General features: G+C 38.7%; 2 protein-coding genes across 2 annotated transcripts; one reads left to right on the top strand and one right to left on the bottom strand.

The window, feature by feature from the left end:
* Nucleotides 1-4507: 4507 nt before the first annotated feature.
* On the top strand, nucleotides 4508-4916 carry LOC100666272 (small proline-rich protein 2E-like). The gene has a single exon (XM_064282607.1). It carries the CDS (start codon nucleotides 4508-4510, stop codon nucleotides 4739-4741), a length of 234 nt encoding a protein of 77 aa, XP_064138677.1. The 3' UTR covers nucleotides 4742-4916.
* A 16906-nt stretch (nucleotides 4917-21822) lies between these two features.
* On the bottom strand, nucleotides 21823-22722 carry SPRR1B (small proline rich protein 1B). The gene has a single exon (XM_064282604.1). It carries the CDS (start codon nucleotides 22113-22115, stop codon nucleotides 21846-21848), a length of 270 nt encoding a protein of 89 aa, XP_064138674.1. The 5' UTR covers nucleotides 22116-22722; the 3' UTR covers nucleotides 21823-21845.
* Nucleotides 22723-25030: the final 2308 nt, after the last annotated feature.

The raw sequence follows: 25030 nt of genomic DNA, 5'->3' as shown, positions 1-25030 counted from the left end.
CCTTGTTACACACTCCCAATTACTTTCCCCCTAATGAGACAGCCCACTCTGTCTCTCCACTCTCTCTTTTTGTGTCCATTTCACTAGCTTCTAACCCCCTCCGCCCTCTCATCCCCCCTCCAAGCAGGAGATGCCAACATAGTTTCAAGTGTCCACCTACAAAATAACTTTAAATGTTTTATGCATAACATTCTGTCAATTCCAATGATCTTAAGAAGGGTTAAAAGTAAATGAAAAGACTAACCACTAAATCCACTGACGATATATGTCTTGAGTTACCAACACGTGCCAAATTAGACAGATAAAATCTACATACTGAGAGTTAAAAAAAAAAAAATTTTTTTTTTTTTTGGATAATATGGTAGTTTGAGGGGACTGGAGGGTTTAAGATAGACGATAAACACACAAACAAAAAACCAATGTCTTTTAAAGACCTAAAGCCTATTTGGAAGGAGAGTGATTGAAAGCTGACATATAAAATCAGACCAAAATAACACTTTTCCCCCCAGATTACAGACCTTTAGTGCTCTGATCTCTCTCTTCTCCCCAAGTGTACTCTCACATGATGGTGGAAGTCTATAATATAAGATGGTATCTTATATTTCTTATTGGTTTAGTGTAATTTAAACTTGGTAATTTGTTCTTGAAAAAAAATAATAATTTATTTCCTGAAAAATGAATTTTAAGCATATACCAGTTACTGCCAAGCTACTAACCAAAATGTCAATGGTTCAAGCCCACCAGTCACTCCTTGGGAGAAAGATGTGGCAGTCTGCTTCCATAAAGATTTACAGCCTTGGAAACCTTATGAGGCAGCTCTACTCAGTCCTACTGGGTCACCGTAAGTTGGAATCGACTCCATGGCAGTGGGTTTGGTTTTTCCCTTTTTTTTTTTTTTTGGTTATCTGCAGTGTATAGAAGTGCTGGGAAAGTGAGATAGGGACATCCCGACACCCATCAACAAAGTGTCCCCATATTCTACAGTAACACAAATCCAACATTGTAACTTTATTCATCAGCAATGGCACAAAAAGTAAGGTCTCAGTGCCTGAGGATAGCTCAGGTTTAGTACTAAAGGGAGGAATTGCACAAGAATTTATGAGGTAAGGCTCTGAAAAGGCAAAAATAAAACCACTTTTCCAGGGTTGGAGGACATATTGGGGCACTGTTTCCCAAACTTTAGTTATTCCCATAGATAACTCCTATATTTACCATAAGTACATATCACATGTGAAATAGAACTTATTCAACGTTTTTACTTTAAATTCACTTTATACAAATCTAATTTTTTAAAAAAATTTGCTTAGTGATAGGCAAGGTGAAATATTCAAATTACATAATTTTGTAGCACGGAATTAATATAAGTATACATTTAACATTTACATTATTCTGTTCAGCACCTAGACCATCTCCTGTGACACAAGTGGTCCTCCTACCTTACTTGGGAGACCCCATTAGAAAGAGGTGCTTGCTTTTAGCACATTTCTTTATAGGCTGATGAAACATTTTTGAAAGGCTTTTCATAAAGTACTTTAATGTGTTTCATAAGGTCACCCTTCATTTGTGGAACAGGGAGTGTGTACACCTGGGAAGGCATTAGCTGGTGTCTCTTGTTCTGCCCTGGATACGGAAGGAAGGGCCAGCAAGGAGGAAGTTTCCAACTGGAGCAGTTGAAAGGATAAAAGCAGGAGGCACAGCTTCCTGGAGTTCAGCTGCCAATGCTGTATGGGCCCGAGAACAGTGCACACTAATGGCCCGTATATCTGTCTGTGTTCCCCATTAACTGTGCACAGCACAGGACTGTGTCTTGTTCTCTATTATAGAGATCACCAGACGGAATCACATAGGTGTTCAGTAATGAGTCTTTGAATAAATGCTTCTGATTTTTGTTCAATTCTATTTCCTTCAAGTGCTGATTAAGAGAATTTTTGTTTATATAAATAAAACGGTTCAAATACATATTCTTGAGAACAGCAAGGAGGAAAAGTACTGTGGAGACTGGATGTCACCCTGCAGTTTGTCCTGGCAGAGAAGCACCTCTAGGAAATGTGCTTCTGTAGAAAAGGCAGCTTCGAAGAGGTGGAGAATATGAGTCTAATCTGGGGTTCTATGAGAAGAAAGAAAGAGGATAAAGAAAGAGGAGAAATTCAAGATTGAACAGAGTTAAGAGAAGGCCCAGTGCAGCCATCTCCTACCTCCTACCCACTAGATGAGTATTACTCTCCTCTGTTCATAGACAAATATCCACACCCAGAAAGGTGAGGTGACCTGCCCACGGTGTTCAATATGGACAAAACTTAAAATTAAGTAAAATTTATAATGACATAATTATTAACATTTAAGGAGGTGTAAATGAATGGTAATTAATATTAATGAATGAATTTTAAATAAATGGATTTAAACTTCATCTTGAATCCACCAATAGTTTCTGTATCAAACAGTTTAAATAGGTAATAAATATAAAAGACATATAAAATTAATAGTTTGAATGGCATTGATTATTAGGTTGGATTTTCCAGTGATTCTAAAGGGGTAGATTGACAGAAAATATGAACAAACTTCTTAGTTCTTATTGGATAAAGTTATGAAGGACCACTGGGTATAACATGTGAGGAGGGAATTAGGGTCAGAAAGCTTGCTTTCTGTTGTAGTTCCAGGTACTGAGCTGCTAGAGTATCTCAATTGTAATAGGTGATGCTGTGGTGCTAGTGGAATCCATGTGGCCCAAAGTGGTACAGGTTTTATAAAGGCCTTCAAAAAAAGACCCCATTTCTGTGAGGTCAATTCTGACTCATAGTGACCCTATAGGAAAGGGTAGAACTGCCCCATAGGGTTTCCAAGGAGCACCTGGCAGATTCGAACCGCCAGACTTTGGTTACTAGCTGTAGCTTTTAACCGCTATGCCACCAGGGTTTCCAAGGCCTTAGGAACCAGCTCTATGTCTTCTATTTGAAGGCCCAAAGCAGGCCAAAATAGCTCCCTAATGGTCATCATTTTGCTGAATGTTTAGAAGTATACTGGTGGGAGGCTAATGAGATGATCTGCAGCCTTACATCAGTCCATCTTTGAGGGAGGAAAGGAAACTTTGATGAGCAAGCCATAGAATCAAGAAGAAATGCATTATAATGAGGGTTTGGAGTAATGAAAGGAGTCCCTGGTTGGTACAGATGGTTAAATGCTTAGCTACTAACCAAAAGGCTGGTAGATCAAGTCCATCCAAAAGTACCTTGGAAGACTGGCCAGCTATCTACTTCTGAAAGATTACAGCCATTGGAAACCCTGTAGAGCACAGTTCTATTCTGACACATGGGGTCGCCATGAGCTGGAACTGACTGGACAGCAACTGATGCTGGGGTAATGTGAAAGGTGTCACAAGGTATCCAGGCCCCCAGGTGGTCAGGCTTTTTTCCCCCCAGAATGTATACCAAATTGACAAACAGCTAAAGTAGAACAGGGAAGGCAGTTTTGTGATGCAGGGAAGGTGAAGGATAAGAAAGGGTCTTTGTCTTCAGTCAAGAAAAAGAGCCTTTGGACACCAGTTAGAGAATTCCCTAAATTCTCCCACTGCTGTAAGTCACTGAAACTGTCCCTTAGGCAGGGCCCCTGAGTCATGGACACTTAGCCCAGTGAGGAGATCCGGAAGTAGGATGCTTCCTGTTATTAGAGTCCCTGTCCAGCCAGTTAGGGATGGGTTTGTACTTGGTCAGAAAATTCTCGGACCAGCCCAGTTTTAGGTAGCTCCACTTCCCCTTGGATGGGACAGCAATCCCTTATATAAAGAGGTCCTCTGCTGCAAGGTTAGCATCCTCCTGATACTTGATTCCCGATCTACTTTGGAGAACCTGGTGAATCTGATTTCCTGAGTTCTTCCATTTATTGTTTGCTCTCAAATATTTGAGTTCAATCTGAATATAGAAAATTTGGTGTGTTGAAAGTTAGCATCATGGGTTTGATGCCATTAATTGATGAAAAGTGTGAATTGGGGCATAACGATATAATGCTTCAACTTGGTTCTGGTAGATTGAAAAAGATTTTAATAGGAAAGCTTTGGTTTGAAGAAGAGAACAAGGTAATTTTTTTTTTTCCTTTCCATTTCTTTTTGGTGTCCATTCTACTGTGAGTTAAAAGTTCATTAAACTCTCCCTGAACAGCTACTTGCTCTTTACCCAAGTACTGATGTCTCATAAGAAATAATGATAAGAATTCCTTGTGAGGTTGCTCAGAATTTCAGAACTTGTGACTGCCTTCCCTGAAGATGTTATTTTCATGTCAACATCATTACTTGCTGCTTTAGAACAGAGAGAATTTTCCCAGAGCTAGTGAAGCAACTGGCTAGAGAGAAGAAGGCAGAAAGTTATAAAAATGGAGTTAAATGATGAGTGTATATCTTGTACACTGGAGATATATTCAATGGAATCAAATAAGCTTTGGCTTCTCTGTGTGTAAAAGTTCCTTCTTGTGAACAGTGTCATCTAATTTCTTTCAGATTTCCAGAAACTCCAGAAAGATGTCTTACCAGCAACAGCAGTGCAAGCAACCCTGTCAGCCACCTCCTGTGGCATGCCCACCTAAGTGCCCAGAGCCATGCCCACCTCCAAAGTGCCCAGAGCCATGTCCACCTCCAAAGTGCCCAGAGCCATGTCCACCCCCTAAATATCCACCTCAGCCATGCCAGCAGAAATGCCCTCCTACATGGATATACCAACCCTGCCAGCAGAAGTGCCCACCTAAGAACAAGTGACAGCTTCAGGATTCATCAGGATCATGAAAGGATAAGGACAATTGGCTCAGACTCCTTCCACAACTCCACCTTCATCTTCTCTTCAAAGCCAATCATGGACACAGCTTCTCTATCCATTAGTCCATGATATGCCTGTGATGATTCCCAGCAACTGAACATTTTTTTCCCCACGTTGTTATACAGCTACTCTCCAGGAGGTAACTGAGAAAGGGCAGTCCTCAGCTGTGCCAGGATCCCAGCCCTTCAAAGGAAGAACAAGGGCACATTCCCCTGGTCTCATCAGATGAATCTCTTGACGTCTTCTGTGTCTGTAACCTGGGCAGGGATTTCCAGCACTTGGGAATTCTAATTTTCCTTTCACTTCCTGAATAAAGTACATGTTTTGAGTTGGAATAAATATCATTTCTTTTTCAAACCTACTTTTGTCAGCAATATTATATCATAATTTTAGTTTATTTCTATTCTTCTTTGATCCCAATATCCAGGCTCTCACAATCACTGTTACCTGAATTTTGGATCACATCAAAGTTTATTTCTATGTTATTTTGAATGCAGGTTGTTTTCTTTAATTACTCTTTGATTTGGAGAACAAATTACTTAACCTCTCAGGATTTCACTTTCTCTAGGTGGGAAAATAATATTTAGACCACAAATCTTAGGTATAAAATTGAATAATGCCTGTAATTTTGTTGGCAGAAAACCTGTCCTAGAATTAAACAAACAAACAGACAAGAACCTCGTTGCCATTGAGAAGATTCCAACTCATGGCAACACCACGTGTTACAGACTAGAATCGCTGTAGTCTTTATGGAAGCAGATTACCAAAACTTTCTTCTGTGATACCACTGAGTGGGTTCAAATTGACAACCTTTATGTTAACTGCTGTTGTTATTAGCTGACACTTAGTTCTCACTCATAGTGACCCTGTGTACAAACAGAATGAAACACTGCCTGGTCCTGCAGCATTTTCACAATCATTGCAAAGTTTGACCTCATTATTGCAGCCACTGTGTCAGTCCATCTCATTGAGGGTTTCCTCTTCTCCGCTGACCATGTACTTTGCCAAGCAAGATGTCCTTTGTCAGGGACTCCTGATAACATGTCCAAAGTAAGTGAGGTGAAGTCTCACCATTCTTACTTCTTAATATAGTAGTTGAAGACAGACCATTTGTGGTGCCCAGGGGTCTTGACCCAGAATTGATATGCACTAAATGGTAGTTCATTAGCAGCAACAGATCATCATCATCACAGTGTTTGCTCCAATAAGAAAGAAGCTTAGACATGACTACTCTAGGAAATAAGATTTTTAAACTTTATTACCCTTTCATACCTGTTACTCTCTTTCTTTTCTAATTCAGGTCACTTTTCCATGTAACCTTGTAGATAAACAGCTTTTGGGAATTAGGAGGGCATTCTACGTGAAACCAGAGTATTTCTTAGAACATGGATAGTCCAGAAGAAAGGGAAATTTTCAAGGCTCCAGAAGGCCTGAGACTGCCTCATCTTCTTGGGTACCACATGCTCTTCTTACTCCATCAGCAGACAAAAACTCAAGGTCTTGTCATTTTTGTTCACCTCTGAAATTAATTTTTTGAGTGTTCTGATCGCACATTTGGAAAGTAATAGGGTTTAGAATATTTATTTAAATTTGAAAAGTTAGTGCTGCCTTGCAGTTTGCCTTACAAGTGCTTACAACAAGGCCAAGGACCAACTGTAGAACAGATCATCAGTTGCTTATATGCAAGTTCAAGTTGAACCTGAAAAAAATTAGAACAATTTCCCAAGAGCCAAAGGACAACCTTGAGTATACCCTGCTTGAATTTAGAGAGCTTCTCAAGAATAGATTTGATGCATTGAACACTAACCACTGAAGACCTGAGATGTTATGGAATGATATCAAGGACATCATACATGAACAAAGCAAGAGGTCATTAAAAAGACAGAAAAGAAAAGACCAAAATGGATGTCAGAAGATACTCTGAAACTTGCTCTTGAACATCGAGTAGCTAAAGCAAAAGGAAGAATTGATGTAAAATAGCTGAACAGGAGATTTCAAAGGGTGGCTTGAGAAGACAAAGTGGAGTACTCTAATGACATATGCAAAGAGCTGTAGATAGCCAGAAGGGAAGAACATGCTCAGCACTTCTCAAACTGAAAGAACTGAAGAAAAAATTCAAGCCTCAAGTGGCAATAGTGAAGGATTCTATGGGGAAAGTATTAAACGACACAGGAAGCATCCAAAGAAGATGGAAAGAATACACAGAGTCAGTATACCAAGAAGAATTGGTCGAAGTTCAACTATTTGTGGAGGTAGCATATGATCAGGAACTGATGGCAATGAAAGAAGAGGTCCAAGCTGCACTGAAGGCATTGGAGAAAAACAAAGCTACAGAAATTGATGGAATATCAAGTGAGATGTTTCAACAAAAGGATGCAGTGCTGGAGGTGCTCACTTGTCTATGCCAAGAAATTTGGAAGGCAGCTGCCTGGCCGACTGACTGGAAGAGATCCATATTTATGCCTATTCCCAAGAAAGGTTAGCCAACCAAATGTGGAAATTATCAAACAATATCATTAATATCACAAACAAGTCAAATTTTGCTGAAAATCATTCAAAAGCAGCTGCAGCAGTATATCAACAGGGAACTGTAAGAAATTCAGGCCAGATTCAGAACAGGATGCAGAACCAGGGATATCATTGCTGAATGTCAGATGGATCTTGGCTGAAAGCAGAGAATACCAGAAAAATGTTTACCTGTGCTTTATTGACTATGCAAAGGCATTCGACTGTGTGGATCATAACAAATTATGGATAACACTGTGAAGAATGTGAATTCCAGAACACTTAATTGTGCTCATGAAGAACCTGTACATAGATCAAGAGGCAGTTGTTCGGACAGAGCAAGGGGATCCTGAGTGTTTTAAATTTAGGAAGAGTGTGCGTCAGGGTTGTATCCTTTCACCATAGCTATTCAGTCTGTATGCTGAGCTAATAATCTGAGAATCTGGACTATATGAAGAAGAATGGGGAATCAGGATTGGTGAGAGACTCATTAACAACCTGCATTATGCATATGACAACCTTGCTTGCTGCGAGTGAAGAGGACTTCAAACACTTACTGGTGAAGATCAAAGACCACAGCCTTTCAGTATGGATTACACTTCAACAGAAAGAAAACATAAATCCTCACAGCTGGACCAATAAGTAACATCATGATAAAAGGAGGAAAAATTGAAGTCATCAGGAATTCATTTTATTTGGCTCAAAAATCAACACCCATGGAAGCAGCAGTCAAGAAATCAAAAGATGCATTGCATTAGGCAAATCTTCTGCAAAAGACCTCCTTGAAGTGTTTAAAATCTAAGATGTCACCTTGAAGACTAAGGTGCACCTGACCCAAGCCATGGTATTTTCAAATGCACCATATACAGGTGAAAGCTGGACAATAAATAAGGAAGACAGAAGAACTGACCCCTTTGAATTGTGGCGTTGGATTAGAATATGAAATATACCATGGACTGACAAAAGAATGACCAAATGTGTCTTGGAAGAAGTATATCCGAATGCTCCTTAGAAGCAAGGATGATGAAACTACATCTTACATACTTTGGACATGTTATCAGGAGAGATCAGTTCCTGGAGAAAGACATCATGCTTGGTAAAGCACGGAGTTAATGAAAAAAAGGAACGAGATGTATTGATACAGTGGTTGCAACAATGGGCTCAAACATAACAACAATTTTGGGCATGGCCCAGGACCAGGCATTGTTTCGTTCTGTTGTACATAGGATCTCTATGAGTTGGAACCGACTGGACAGCAACTAAGAACAACAAAATTTTACAATTCAAGTAAGCTGCTAAAAGAAGGGATATTCTTTAAACATACCCTTTCTTATGGTCCTACGTGTCCACGTGGGAATTATTAACTGAGAACACACATACACATACCTACACACACGTGCACAGGTGCATGCACACACACCATTATTTTTAAAAGAAATAAATCTTCTCATTAAATCATACTATACCTAAATATATTTACAATTAAGATGATCTTCCTCTTTCTATAAACTTAAAAGATACTTCCAAACCTGTTTCCAAGGTGGCTGTACTATCGACCATGTCCACCCTGGGTGGATGAAATGGTACCATATCTGCTAATTGATAGGCTGGTGGTTTGAGTCCATGTAGAGGCACCTCAGACGTAAGGCACGACCATCTACTTCCGAAAAATCAGCTACCGAAAACCCTGTGGAGCACAGTTCTACTTTGACACACCTGGGGCTGTCCTAAGTCAGGACCAACTCAATGACAACTGGTCTTTACCAGTAACATATGAGTTCCAGGTATTTTATATCTTTACCAACATTTAGTATTCTCAGTATGTTAAGTTTTAGGCTTTCTAGTGGCTATCAAGCAGTATCTCATTGTGGTTTTAAATGGTGTTTTCCTGATGACTAGTTATGATAAACACCTTTTCACTTACTTTTCTACTTTTGCATGTTGGCTATTGAAATCTTTTGCCCATTAGGTAGCTTGACTTTTCATGATTCATTTGTGAAAGTTCTATATATTATGGGTACATACTCTTTGACATATATGATATATTCTACCAATATGTGGATTGACTTTTCATTTATTAACAGTTTCTTTTGATGAACAATGGCTTTAGATTTTGATGATGTGAAATTTATCTTTTTTTTCTTTCTTTCTTTAGTAGTACTCTTTGTTTTGTAAGGAATCTTTGCCTACCCTATGGTCACAAGCCAAGCATGATGTCCTTCTCCAGGGACTGATCCCTCCTGACAACATGTCCAAAGTATGTAAGACGCAGTCTCTGCATTCTTGCTTCTAAGAAGCATTCTGGTTGTACTTCTTCTAAGACAGATTTGTTTGTTCTTTTGGCAGTCTATGGCAAATTCAATACTCTTCACCAACATCATGCTTGGCAGAGTACAGAGTCAGTGGAAAAGAGGAAGACCCTCAACGAGGTGGATTGACACAGTGGCTGCAGCAATAAGCTAATGCATAACAACGATTGTAAGGATGGCTCAGGACCGGGCAGGGTTTTGTTCTGTTGTGCGTAGGGTCTCTATGAGTCGGAACCGACTCGACGGCACCTAGCAAGAACAACAACACAATGGTCACAAAATATTTCCCTGTGACTTTTTTATTTTAAAAACTTTATAATTTTGTCTTTTGGTTTGGGTGTATAATTGCTAAAGAATTGATTTGAGTATGAAGTGAGGTTGGGGTGCAGGTTCATGAATATGCAGTTATTTTCTACAGCTTTCCCTTTAAATAGTATTAGTTTCTTTTTCAAAAATCAGTTCATTGTGATGTGTTAGTTCATCTCTAGACTCCATATTCATTCAATTGATCTATTTCTCTATCTTGATGTCAATACTACATAATCTCTATTACCATAGCTTTGTAGTAAATATTGAAAATATGTAGTGAAATTCCTCCAACTTTGTCCTTTTTTTTTTTTTTCAAAAATGTTTTGGCTATTTTTGGTCCTTTCATTTCCATATAAATTTTAAAATGAACTTTACAAATGCTATGAAAAACATTGTTGGTATTTGGATTCGGATTGTGTTGTAAATATTGTTCAATTTGGGGAGAAATACTGTCATCTGATACATGAAGATATTATATATCGTCACATATTTAGTTCTTCTTGAATTTATCTCATCAGTGTTTTGCAATTTTCAGTGCAAATATCTTGTCCATATTTTGTTGAATTGGCTTTTTTATGCATTTTAGGTTAATTCTATATTATTCTACATGATATTAATTTGTTTTATTGTCTATTTGTTGCTGCTAGAATAAAAAAATACAATTGATTTTTGAATATTGACTTAGTATACTATGAACTTACTAAACTTACTTATTAGCTCAAAGAGTTTTTTTGTGGACTTTAAAGGATTTTCACTACATACGATCATGTCACCTGAGAATAAATATAATTTTAGTTTCCAATTTCTATGTATTTTATTTCTTTTGTTTGCCATATTGCACTGGCTAGGACCTCCAGCAAATATTGGAGAGGAATGGTGCTCTGCCTTCTGTTTGATGTCTGTCTGTTTGTGCCACGCAGACTGGTGAGTTCCTTCAGGAGAAAAAACATATTTGTGAATATAATGCAACGTGACTCATTTCTTTAAAGAGCTATTTCACATTCAGTTTCTATCTGCCTTTGGTCACTCTCCAGTGCCTTCAATTAGTTGTGTGTGTGTGTTTTTAAATATTTTATCCATAATTTTAATTGTTACTAGCAGGAGGATTAAAATGTAAGCTATCTTTCATTACTGGATAAGGAAACTCCAATCTTTGTATTTTCCCTGGAATATTAATTTGTATTTGATGAAATTACTGATTTAATTCAATTTAAATCTATCACTATGCCAATTGTCTTAGTCATCTAGTGCTGCTGTAACAGAAATATCACAAGTGGAAGGCTTTAACAAAGAGAAATTTATTTTCTTACAGTCTGGTAGGCTAGAAGTCCAAATTCAGGGTGTCAGCTCCAGGGGAAGGCTTTCTTTCTCAGTCAGCCTTCTCATCAATCTTCCCCAGGATTAGGAGCTTCTCCCCACAGGAACCTGGGTTCAAAGGACATGCTCTGCTCCTGGCACTGCTTTCTTGGTGGTTTGAGGTTCCTGCTCTCTCCTTGCTGCCCTTTCCTTTATCTCTTGTAAGATAAAGGGTTGTGCAGGCCACACTCCAGGGAAACTCCCTTCCATTGGATCAGGGGTGTGACCTTGGTAAAGGTGTTACAATCCCACCATAATCCTCTTTAACATAAAATTACAATCACAAAAAGGAGGACAATCATATAATACTGGGAATCATAGCCTAACCAAATCGTTAAATGTTTTGGGGGGACACATTTCAATCCACGACACCAAATAATTAAATTAACACTTAAAAAAAATTTCCCAGAGGTCTTAAATGCTAACAAGTGGCCATCTAAGATGTATCAATTGGTCTCAACCCACCTGGATCAAAGGAGAATGAAGAACACCAAGGTCACACAATAACTAAGAGCCCAAGAGACAGAAAGGGCCACATGAACCAGAGACTTACATCATCCTGAGACCAAAAGAAATAGTTGGTGCCCGGCCACAATCGATGACTGCCCTGACAGGGAGCACAACAGAGAACCCCTGAGGGAGCAGAAGATCAGCGGGATGCAGACCCCAAATTCTCACAAAAAGACCATACTTAATGGTCTGACTGTGACTAGAGGAATCCCGGTGGCCATGGTCCCCAAACCTTCTGTTGGCCCAGGACAGGAACCATTCCTGAAGACAACTCATCAGACATGGAAGGGACTGGACAGTGGGTTGGAGAGAGATGCTGATGAAGAGTGAGCTATTTGTATCAGGTGGACACTTGAGACTGTGTTGGCATCTCCTGTCTGGAGGGAGATGGGAGGATAGAGAGAGTTGGAAGCTGGCAAAATTGTCACGAAAGGAGAGACTGGAAGGGCTGACTCATTAGGGGGAGAGCAAGTGGGAGTATGGAGTAAGGTGTATATAAACTTATATGTAACAGACAGACTTGATTTGTAAATGTTCACTTGAAGCTCAATAAAAATTAAAAAAAAAAATTTTCCAGACAATGCAAGGTCACTGATACACTTTAATTTCATTTACGCCTTCCTGTCTTTTATGTTGTTGTCAGATATTTCAATTCTACATGCATATAAAAACCCACACATCATTATTATTTAGATTTACCCACATATTTATTTATATTTTCTATGATTCTGTGAATATACTCTTCAATCCTTTAAATATTTTTGTGTTTCCGTCTGGAATAATTTTCCTCCTGAAAGAAAAATTTCTTTTAGTATTTATTTTGTTGCAGATATACTGCTAGCAAATTTTCTTTTTTTTGTCTAAAAGTTTAACTTTGGCTTATTTTATATTGTACTTTGTTAAAATTAAAAAGAATTAAGGAATTAAAAGGGGGCAATTTGAATAAAAATTGGATGAAAAGAAGTGATTCTCTTCTAGTCTATGAAGTTTTAAGACATATTTTCCCACTGAATTTCAAAGGTTTTTGTGCTGAATTATGAGCCCCAAGTAAGGCATGCGAGTCTCAGCAAGTCCTTCAGAGTGGCACTCCAGACAGCTAGATTCTTAATAGGGGCTTCGAAGAACAGAATATTGGAAAAAAAGATTCCATGGGATTGGCCAGAATGTCATAAATTTGTCTGCCTTTCTGATGATGTCTTTTGCAACCATCCAATATTTATTGTTACTAAAGAAGAGTGGAATTTTCTGCAATGAATGTCATGAGAAAGGAAGTGTCTTGCCAGTGAAGACCAAATTGCTGATAAGATGCTAAAAGGAAGGGAGGTGAAGCCATTAGGACTCCTAATGATAGGGTTTTGAGATCAAACAGCATTTATGGAGATCAAAGAGATGATAGCTCAGCTCATTAGATGAGCTTTGACCTGCTTTAAATGCAGAAAAGTTTCTCCTGTGATTGTTGTCAGTGGAAGTTTTTCAGACTTCCTGACACACAGGAAGTATGTCCTACCAGCAGCAGGAACAGTTCAAGCAACATTTCTGTGTCTCTACTTAAGTATCCTGAGCACCTCCCCCTTCCAAAGTACTGAGACTCATGCCCACCCAAGAAGCATTCACCAGGGAAGTGCCTTTCTCCCTAGTTCCCACCGACCACCTCCATAGTACACTCACTTAGCCAACAGGAATTCAGGTCCCATTCTGCCTGAAGGAGTGCCCACTGAAAAGCAATGAACAGTTTCAGATGTCTCAGGACCAAGAGACTACAAGAACAACAGATCTTCCTAGTAACAGGACCTCATCATCTGAATATTGTCAAAGAGACAGATGGCTTTACCACAAACCTCCAGTCCTCAATCTGTCTGAGATGTTACTGGCAGAAAAGTAGCTTATTATATTCTCTGGAGGACACCTGGCAAAGGGTCATGCTCAATGATTCTAGGTTTCCCAGAGCCTCAGAATAGAGTCGTGATTTTAAACACGTCTCTCACAGACAACCATCTGATGAGTCTCTACCATTTGTGACCTCAACAGCTAATTTAGCCATCTGAGTCATTGCAGTTTTCACTCAGCCTTCCAGATTAAGCATGTGTTTTATGCAGAACAGAAATTTTCTTTATCCTGCTTTTGTTGATGGTATCATTCCAGAATCAATTCCTTTCTGAATCTCTTTGTCCTAGAACTTGGGCTCTTGTAAGCCATGTGTTGTGAGTGTTCAAGGAACTGTGTCTGTGTGATAGGACATTCCAAGGACTCTTTTTGTATTGGCTCAAATTCAAATTCTGTATTGGTTCAAATGCGTTTGTTGAGTGACCTGGAAGAAGATACTTAACTCCTTTGAACTTCCATTTCCCTATCTTCAAAGAGTGAAAATAACAACCTCATTCTAGATATTAATGACTTAGCACAATGCCTGAGATATAATTAACATTCAACATAAAGTATTTGCTACCATCATCAGCAGCATCATCATCTTTGCCCTAGTACGGAAGTGGTGTATAGAAGGGTAGGTATGAAATAGGCAAATTCTCAAACTATTGGCCAAGGTCAGATTTCTTGTATATTATAACTAGCTCCTTCTAGCCTCTTTGCTTTTTTAATTACATAAATTAGCAGAACCATTGATAGAGAAAATAATAAATAATAAAAAATCTGTAAGACTATATAGAAGACTTGAATAAAACTATCAACAACTAGATTTAAGTTGGAATTGACTCGACAGCAACGGGTTTTTTTTTTTCTTTCTTTTCCTAACTTGTTCTTTTCAATAAACATACACCATTCACTAAGATAGATAATACACTGGATCATAACATAAATTCCAACAATAAAAAATGATTGAAATCATGCAGAGGACTTTCTCTGACTACAACAGAACTTCATTAGGAATCAGTAATAAAATTTATTAGAAAAAATACCTGACTTCTATGAAATTAAATAATATATTTGCAATTAACTTGTGGTATAAAGAAAAAATTACAAGAACAATTAGAAAACATATTAAAATAAATGAAAATTAAAATGAAATATATGAAAATCCGTGTGATGTATCTAAAATTATATAAAGAGAGAAATTTATAATTGCCATATTAGGAAAAAAAGGATTCAAATCAATCATCTAAGCTTCCACCTTATAAAAGTAGAAAAAGAAGGGCCAAATAAACCTAAAATAATTGAAATAAAGGAAACAGTAAAGTTAAGAGTAGAAACTGATGTCATAAAACAAAGAAAATGAAAACAAAAGCTAATTATTTGAAAAGATCAATAATATTGGCAAACGTCTAGCTTTAACGATCAATATAAAAAGAGAGAAAACACAAAGTAGGAATGTGAGTATTGGATGGGAGGCATTTGCTACCAGGTAAGTGAATTCGAAGAAAAACTTCATGTCGATAAATTCAGAAAGTTAGATTAAATAGACATATTCATTGAAAGACACAGATTAATAAATGTGACTCAATATTAGAAAATGATAACTGTACTGTATCTATTAAAACAAGTTAATTTGTAATTACATATATCTTGTGATGTAAATACCATGCCCAGATGATTTTGCTAGTGAATTTTACCAAACATTTAAGGAAAAAATAATACTAATCCTATACAATTTTTTTTCAGAGAATTGAGCAGGAAGGATACTTCCCAATTCATTTTCAAAGTCAGGATTGTCTTGATACCAAGATGAAATGAAGTCACTACATGAAGAAAAGCTATCAACCAATATCTTTCGTAAACATATATGCAAGAAGTCTTAATAAAATATAAGCAATATATAAAAGGGTAATGCATCATGACCATTTTGTATTCATCAATGCAATGTTTATTTAGCCTTCAAATTTTTGCTATATTGGCAGACTAAAGGAGAAACTCTATATGATGATCTCAATAGGTGAATAAAAGGATTTGTCAAAATTTAATACTCATTTATGATAAACACTATCAATAAACTATTAAGACAGTGAAATTTCTCAACCTGATAAGAGTATTTAGGAAATCCTGTAGTTAACATACTAAATGGTGAAAGACTGAATACTTTCTCCTTAAACCCTGGTGGCATAGTAGTTAAGTGCTATGGCTGCTAACCAGAGGGTCATCAGTTCGAATCACCAGGCACTCCTTGGAAACTCTATGGGGCAGTTCTACTCTGTCCTATAGGGTCACTAGGAGTCGGAATTGACTCATCAGCATTGGGTTTTTTTTTTGGGGGGGGTCTAAGGCAAAGATACCGTTCACCAGCAGTATCACCCGGTAAGAAAAAGTAATGAAAGACATACTGATTGGAAAGTAAAAAAGTAAACTGTCTGTGTTTGCAGATGACATGGTTATGAATGTACAAAATCCTGAGGAATCCATAAAAAGCTACTAGTGAGTTCAGCAAGGTCACAGTACATTGTCGTTTGTTGCCATCAGGCCAACTCCAACTTATGGGCAGAACGAAACGTTGCATGGTCCTGCACCATCTTCATGATTATTGGTATGTTTGAGCCCATTGTTGCAGCTATTGTGTAGTACCTTCTAACTTAGGGGGTTCATCTTTCAGCACTATTTTGGACAATACTCTGTTGTGATCCATAAGGCTTTCACTGGCTAATTATCAGAAGTAGATCACCAGGCCTTCCCTCCTAGTCTGTCTTAGTCTGTCAGCATCACTGAAATCTGTCGAGCATGGGTGACCCTACTGGTATTTGAAATACCAATGGCATAGGCTCCAGCATTACAGCAATATACAAGCCACCATAGTATGACAAACTGATAAATATGTGATAAAAGGTCACAATTAAAAAGATCAATATACAAAAACATCTGTGTTTCTATATATTAGCAATGAACAGTTATAAACTGAAATTAAAACCATACCATTTAAAATAGCATCAAAAATTCTTAAATAGTTAAAGAAACATTTAGCAAATTAAGTGAAAGTCCTGTACAATGAAAACTATGAAATATTAATGACAGAAATTAAAGAAGATCTAAATAAATGAAGAGATACGCTATGTTCATATATTAGAAGACTCAATAGTGTTAAGGCGTCAATTCTTTTTAAATTGATCTATACATTCAATGCAATCCTAATCAGAATTCCCGGAGGCTTTGTCATCGAAATTGAGAAGTTAGTTCTAAAGTGGATATGGAAATGCGAAGGGCCTACAAGAGACGAAGCAATTTTGAAAAAAAAAAAAATGAACAAAGTTGGAGAACTTACAGAAACAAATTTAAATATTTATTCTAAAGCCTCAGTAATCAAGACAGAGTGGTATTGGCATAAAGAGACATATAGATCAATGAAACAGAAGAGAGAGTTCAGTAAAATACATATAACACATGGCCAACTCAATTTTTTTTCTTTTGAATTAATACAGGATTTTATTTATTTATTTATGAATAATATTTTATTGTGCTTTCAGTGAAGACTTACACAGCAGTCCAGGTTCCCATCTAACAATTTCTACAGAAATTGTTCAGTGACATTGTTTACTTTCTTCTCAGTGCGTGAACATTCTGATTATTTTAAGTCTGGTTGTTCTGTTTCCATTAATCAGGTTTCCCTGGCCCCTTACATTCTCATTTTTGTTTTAAAGTAATTGTTGATTGCTTGGTCTCATCTAGATAATGGTCAATGGATTTTTGGAAAAAGATGCCAAGTATTTCATTTCATCATGCTGAAGCAACTGGATATCCATAAGAATAAACAATGAATGTGGACCTTTAGCTCATGTCAAATACAAAAATGAATCAAAATAGGAACTAAATGTAAAAGTTTCTTTAAGTAGAAACTACAAGAGAAAAGTCTTCTATAAAATGTGTTAGGCATAATTGTTTTATAATACAAAAAACAGAAACCATATAAAATTCATAAATTTGACTTCACCAGATAAAAAATTCTTCTCATCAAGAGTCCATTAAGAAAATGAAAGACAAGCCACAGATGGAATATAATGATTTCTTACAACTTAAAATAAGAACACTAACAAACCAATAAAAAATAGTCAAAATATTTGAACAGACACCCTACAAAAGAAGATACAGTCCTTAGCATCAGTAGGCATCAAGAAAACTCAAAAAGAAACCACAGTAAGATACCACTACATACCTGTGAAACTGGCAAAAATTAAAAATGGTAATGATGTCAAACGATGCCAAGAATGTGAAGCAAGTGAAACTCTTATACATTGCCAGTGGCAAGATAAAATCCTACTCTCATTTGGGAAGTAGTTTACTAGCTTCTTAAAATATCACAAATACATTTACTATATGTTCCAGCTATTCTACTTATCTATGTTATGTGAAGAAAAATGAAAATATATGTCCACACAAAAACTTAAATGACTGTTTATAGATGGTTTATTCATACTAGTCAAATTTGGAAACAACTTAAAAAAGTCCAACGACTGGTGAATGGATGAAATAGATAAATTGTGGTCTGCTCATGCAGTGGAATAATATTCAGCGATAAAAAAGGAAGATAATATACTGATTCAGAATACATAGGAAAACCAAAATCTGTTGCTGTCTAGTCAAGTCCGACTCATAGCGACCCTTCAGGACAGAGTACGACTGCCCCATAGGCTTTCCAAGGCTGTATTCTTTACAGAAGAAGATTGCCACATCTTTTTCCCGTGGAGTGGCTGGTGAGTTCCAACCGCTGATGGTTTGGATAGCAGCCTAGCGCTTAACCACTGTGCCACCAGAGCTTCTATAGAATACATAGAGAACTCTTAAAGTTTGATAATTCGAAGGCAAACAACTTGATGAAACTTGACTTACGCTCAGAAACACTGGTGGTTGAAATAAAGCTTACACAAAAGAGAACAGAATGCATGATTATATTTACATGAAATTTTAGAAAAGAGTAAGGAGCCCTGGTGGCACAGCGGTTAAGCACTCAGCACTAACCAAAACGTCAGCGATTTGAGCCCATCAGCCCTCTGCAGGAGAAAGATGTGAAAGTGTGCTTCTGTAAAGATTACAGCCTTGGAAATCCTGTGGGGCAATTCTACGCTGCCTTATAGCGTCACTATGAGTTAGAAGTAACTCAAAGGCAATGGGTTTTATAGCTATAGTGATATAAAGCGCATCAATGGTTGTGTGGCTAGAAGAATGATCCGCTTTTATTGGACACAAAGAAACTTTTTGGGGTGATAAAAGTGCTCCATATCTTAATTGTGGTTGTGCTTAATTAATTAAAACCCATTGAAAAGTACAATTAAACGGGTACATTTAGTATATAACAGTTCAGTGAATTAAAAAAAAAATGAGTGGATTTAAATGGATAAATATATAAATAAAATGTGCTATATCTATACAGGAAACCCTGGTGGCTTAGTGGTTAAGTGCTATGGCTGCTAACCAAGAAGTCAGCAATTCGAATCCGCCAGGTGCTCCTTGGAAACTCTATGGGGCAGTTCTACTCTGTCCTATAGGGTCGCTATGAGTTGGAATCGACTCGACGGCAGTGGGTTTTTGGGTTATATCTGTACAATGAAATATTATTCAACCATTAAAATGAATGAACTGTTGGTTTAAGTTTTAAACTTTAATGATTAACTCAAGGCAATAGTTTTGGAGGTTTATCCAGCCTTAATGAAAGGGACAGCATGAAAAAGAGATCATAGGGGCTAAAGTCCTGGGTATTGTAGCATTGTTTCTACATGACTTGCATAGTTAGCTTTTGCCTTCCCTGGTGATTTTGTGACTTGTGGTGTGTTTCCTCCCTTCCCTATCCCATTCTCCATGATTCTATAAAGTTTAAAATTAATCTATGTTCCTCTTGAAGAAACAGAACAGTCAATAAGATCTGGGATGAGACAACCAGACAATGGGGGTCCACCCATCTTGTGACCAAAACCAAGATGGCATCAGAAGACCCCTAATAATACCCACAGAAGGTCAACATGTCTCGAATGTGGTCAACGTGCCCCTCCCCCACAAAGGGGAATTGCCATTCTCCAGATTCTTCAAGCCTAAATCCTAACCCTATAAAACCCTCTGGTCGGTCTCTGATGGACAGACAGATTTTGGAGGAGCCCATTCCCCTCTGTCTCTTGTATACCAGTATACAATAAAGCCCTCTTGCTGCTTACCTCACCCCGTTTCATCATTGGCTTTGCAGCAGACAGCTTGAACCCGTGTTTTGTGGTAACATTGATGACTCCAGAAAGTCTGGATTCCATTGAGAACTTTAAATTCTGTTCCCCCATTTTGATCAGGGTTCTTCTATGGAATCTTAAACGAAAGCTATCTCCTGACGTTTTCTTTGAACCAAAAAATAGCTTAATTAGTAGAGTCTGACCTGAGCATTGTGCTCTTTTAAAGGATTATCTATGTGAGATCAAACTGGCAGTAGTAACCAGAAAGGTTGGATGGGAAGCTTAGGGGCCAGGGAGTCTAAGATAACGGTAGTAGAATAATCTAGAAAAGGATAGCAGGAATGGTAGCACAATTTGAAGAATATAATCAACGTCACTGAACTGTACATGTAGGAATTGTTGAAATGATTTATCTCTGGCTGTGTATACATTCACCAAAACTAAAAAAAAAAGAATGGAGCACTGATACGTGCAACAATGTGGACTGAACCTTGAAAGCTTTTTTTTTTCCCTGTCTGGTTGGTTCTGATGTTGGGAGGGAGACACTGTTTACTTGGTTGTGATCATAGACTTTAATTTCTGATTAAACAAGAAGATATTTAGGGTAATAAGGCTTTAGGATAAACATTTTTCAAATAGACTGTAATTTTAAAGAATGCCATCAGGTAAAAATATTAGAATCAAAAGTACCTTTATTTCATTTTCTAACTTCAGGAAAACTATGTCTTTTTTTATACTGCTATGGAATAAGAATTTTTTTTTTCTCAGTAACCTAAAAAACAGGAACATTATATATAATTACATATAATAAGTTATGTATAATACATACAATATGTATATATATTTATTAATATGTATTTTATATGAATATACTGTTAAAAGTTTATCTTATTTCATTTGACTCTAGATATTTCTTTTGCACTAGGATGACGAGTGACAGTCTCCAACTTGAGGAATCCCAAGCCAGGCTGTTTCTTTGTGAGAGACTCAGATCTACTGTGTGCAGGTGTGTATGTGTGTTTGTATGAGATGTGAAGCGAGGACCCAAGTACAGCTCTTAAGAAGACTGCAGACTCCTCAAGAGCAAGCACCATGAGCCTTTCTTACCCCCTTTTCTGGCACATAGTGGGCATTCAGTGACTGGAAGAGGACTAATGGATATAACAGAGAACAGAGAGTGTGAGTCTCTGGGTATGTGTTCATATCTGAGTTGTTGGAATCAGGAGGAAGTGAGTCAGGAGGAGTACATAATTGGATTCACATAAGCAGGAACAACATTTCATTGAAATAAATAGAAATTGGCTAAACAGGATAAATCAGCAAGCTGGAAACCAGACTTAGGGGGAAGACACTTTAAGTTGTACAGTCAGAGTTAGCTTGGAACAGGCACCTCTAAATTCAGGCATGACTCAACTGAATTGTAAAAGGAGAGCCCTGCTCCACCCTTGATGCCCAAAGCAACAGCCTCTGGGTGGCATTGCACAATCTCCCACTTCTAGCCCAGGAAGGCACTGTGGATGCAAACCCCCACCAATCTAGTGCAGCATCAGATGCCTTCTGAACAAAGCCCTTCTTTACAACCTGTCTCTGTATAGAGCCCCTGCTTCATGAGCAAGAGGAATGAAAAAGTAGAGTCAGAAAATGACATGCGGAGTCAGAAGTGGAACTCACAGTGAATTTAATGGGGGCAGAACAGGATGATTCAATTGTTTTCACTTTAAATCCCCCTTCAGATAAGTACTGAGTAGACGAAAACTAGTTCAGGTACTAAGACCCTCATCCTAATTCAGAGACTCAGAGAACCAGAGTGAGTGTGAGGAAAACCTTTTTAGAGGGTACAAATGAAGGAGGGATTATGACTTAGGGTGACAACATGCTATTTGCAAGGTCAACAGGCAAACGGGACTCATAAGCAGAATGGGGAAGGGGTTCAGCATCTGGTGGTTGCCTTCTCTAGGGCATGGCTGTGCACCCCTCTACTTCTGCTTGGTCTTCTGCTGGGGTGGTGCAGGAGTGACTGTGGGCTGGCAGGGCTCAGGCACCTTGGGGTGGCAGGGCTCAGGTACCTCGGGATGGCAGGGCTCAGGCAACTTGGGGTGGCAGGGCTCAGGCACCTTGGGGTGGCAGGGCTCCTTGGTTTGGGGAACACATGGTTCTTGCGGTGGAGGCTGGCAAGGCTGTTTCACCTGCTGCTGTTGAAGTGGAGGGGGTGGGGTACAAGGCTGCTTCTGCTGCTGGGAACTCATGCTTTAAAGGTGGTTGGACCTTGAGGTAAAAAAGATGATTTAGTTTAACAGGGATTAACTAGGGAAGAAGCCATGTTCAATGTAACCTCAGATATCTTAAGAAGCAAATCCTTTCCTCTCTCTCTGTCTGCCCTAAAGGATACTTTGATGATCTGAGCCTTTTGATGGAAAGGAACTTAAAGGTGATTTGTTCTGCTCTGCTTGAGTAGGATCTTTCTCTGGACTTTATTTCTGACCCATATTAAAGCCCATTTAGCAACAGACTGCAACAGCAGCTTCTAGGAGGGAGGTGAGACCCTCAGTATTGGATCATATGGAAATATGATATTATTAAAAGAATAAAACATAAGTCTACCCATTCCTTTCTAGCAAATATAGTGACTTATTACCTATAGGATAATTCCACTGAGGTCTCAGGAGGCCCACGCCATCCACTTGTGGCTTCCCTCACACACAGCTCTCTCCCTTGAATGGTTTGCTCCTCATTCCTACTTGTTCAAGTACTATGCACACATCAGAGCTCATCTCATAGGATATTTTTGGGACATTCTTCTAGAGCAAGCCTTCTAGAAATCACCTCTCTCTCCCCAAACTGCCACAGCACTTTACCTACCCTTGTCACCTTACAGTGATCACTTTCTATGTTGTATTTTAGCTATTCATGTGCGTGTCTTATTTTCTAGTATAAATTGTAGTTTTGTGGTATAAATTCCAAGTGGCCTAAATTATATTTTCACTGTCAAAGTGCCAAATATAGTAGAAGTTCACAAAAAGATATGACAAAAGAATAAAACGCTCTATACTAAAATTATGAATAAGGAAAGAATTAAAATGTCACTAAAAGCACTGTGGACCTTGGTTTTGTCCTTATCCTGCTATTGACTTACTGTGGGTCTTTCCACAAGCCAGTCCCCTTCCTGATGACATAATAAGAATTGATGGGCCAAAATCATTCACCTCTAAAGTCCCTTGAAGCTCAAAACTGTGATTACTTTGAGAACAAAGATTTCCCTAGAGGTTATAACTCTGATTGACACTCAGCATGGCTACGATAAAACTCAATAATGGGGGAAAAAAGTGACACTAAGAATGTCAAGGAGGTTCCAATAAAAATCAAATACCTTGAGTGAGTGTTCTAAGTTCCAAGTAAAGAGACTCACCTGGTGTGCAGAGAAGAATGGGCTGTCTTGTCTCTTGAGCTTGGTGTGGTATCCACAGCCAACTGTCTTTTTATACAGTGAATGAGCCATGCCTCAAGGAAATGATATCTTTTTGGGTTGCTCTGTTTTCATTCCTTGCCTGTCAAACATGATTCATTCCACCCCCCTTCACTTACCTGTTGGCTCAGCTTTTGTGATGAAACCACCCACCTGACATACTTTTGGCACTTGCTGTCAGATAATGATATCACCTAAGACTCATCCCCACTGTACACCCTTTGCATCCAGGAATAATGTAAGCAGTGACGGTGGTGGGGGATGAAAGGAGAGGTGAGGAAAAAGCTCTGGGGCTGCTGGCATCAGACACAGTCCTGCCTTCTAGAAGACCCTAATCCTTAGCACAGATGAGGCTTACTGGGCTGCTTAATATTTGAAGATGGATGTGCAGATATACAATCGCTGTTTCTGGTTCACCTGCCATGAATTGCCCCCGGCTGGAAAAATAAACATTCTGATTAAGGATAGCTAAAAAGGAAAGGCTGAAATGATTGTTTTGGCCATAAAAAGCCTTCACTCCAAGCAAGGCCTCAGGGTCAATAGCAGACAGGAGAGGGGGGACCCAATCAATAAAAACACTGGGGAAAGACAGCCATGTTCAGCAGCCCCAGAGAAACTTGGCCCTTCTAGTCCATTCCCTTGTTCTGTTTAACATGACAGCAGGCCCTGAAGGCCTTGCCTCATGTGGGGACTCTTTCTTGTTTGGGGTAGAGGGGAGGGTTGGTGGGATGGATGCACAGGGACAAGAGAGCTGAGATTCCCTGAGTCCTTAAACCAGAGTTTCGTCTGCGTGAGAGAATATGAGGCTGAGGTCACTAACCCAGGTCTGCCTTCAGCACACAATCTTACAAGGTATGGTCTTTGGAAAATCCAAATCACCCTTCAAAGCCAGATGTTTGGATGGTCCCTCCCACCTTACTTCCCTCACTAAATGTTTGTGGAGTGCCTGCTGGCTTCACAGCTGTGTCACTTCCCATGAACTTGTGCCCAGGACCAAGAAGCCACTGTCGGTGGGTCCCCCTATCCATTTTTATACCTCTATACCCACACAGTGAGTTTTTTTTTTTTTTACCCACACAGTGCCTGCTGTGTAGTAGCTGCTCAGTGTATTGACAATTACAGCAAGAGTGAATGAATGAAAGAATAACATTATTTGTAAAGCGAAGCCCAAAAGCTTTTTTGAGAACTATTAGGAAGTTTCTTGTAAGGGAAATACTCCCTTGTGACAAGGCTCATGGGATGAGCTGAGAAAAGAGTTAAGGGCTCAGCAAGAGACAGATTCTCCTGCTACTTTTCCTACCCATCTGCTTTCCTCTCTGCTAGAGTTTGAATAGCTTCTTCCCCTGGGGCTGGAGCCAGTGCTGCCACCATGCCCTAGTTTAAGGCATGCCTCTTGCATCAGTTTAGCTCTCCTGTAGGCTTGGGTACAAGGTTTTCTCCACCTAGTACCCCTCTCTGTGGACCCTGCAAAGGGAGTTCCAATCATACCTTGCCACTGATGTGTCTGGTGTGGTTCTCAGAGCTAAGGCAACTTGCTTTCTGCTCCTCAGTCCTTCATGCCACCAGGTTTTCTCTAAGGCTCTGGCTGACCTGAATCTCAGCTTTCGGCCTGGGCCCTTGGCTTTCATATCTTTCCTAGGCCCACATTTCTTGATGCAAAGAATTCCCTTGTCATCCAATATTTCTGTCTTGGCTTTG

This window comes from Loxodonta africana, chromosome 3, assembly GCF_030014295.1.
Source record: "Loxodonta africana isolate mLoxAfr1 chromosome 3, mLoxAfr1.hap2, whole genome shotgun sequence".
Classification (NCBI taxonomy): Eukaryota; Metazoa; Chordata; class Mammalia; order Proboscidea; family Elephantidae; genus Loxodonta; species Loxodonta africana.
This window is presented reverse-complemented; position numbering and strand designations above follow the sequence as displayed.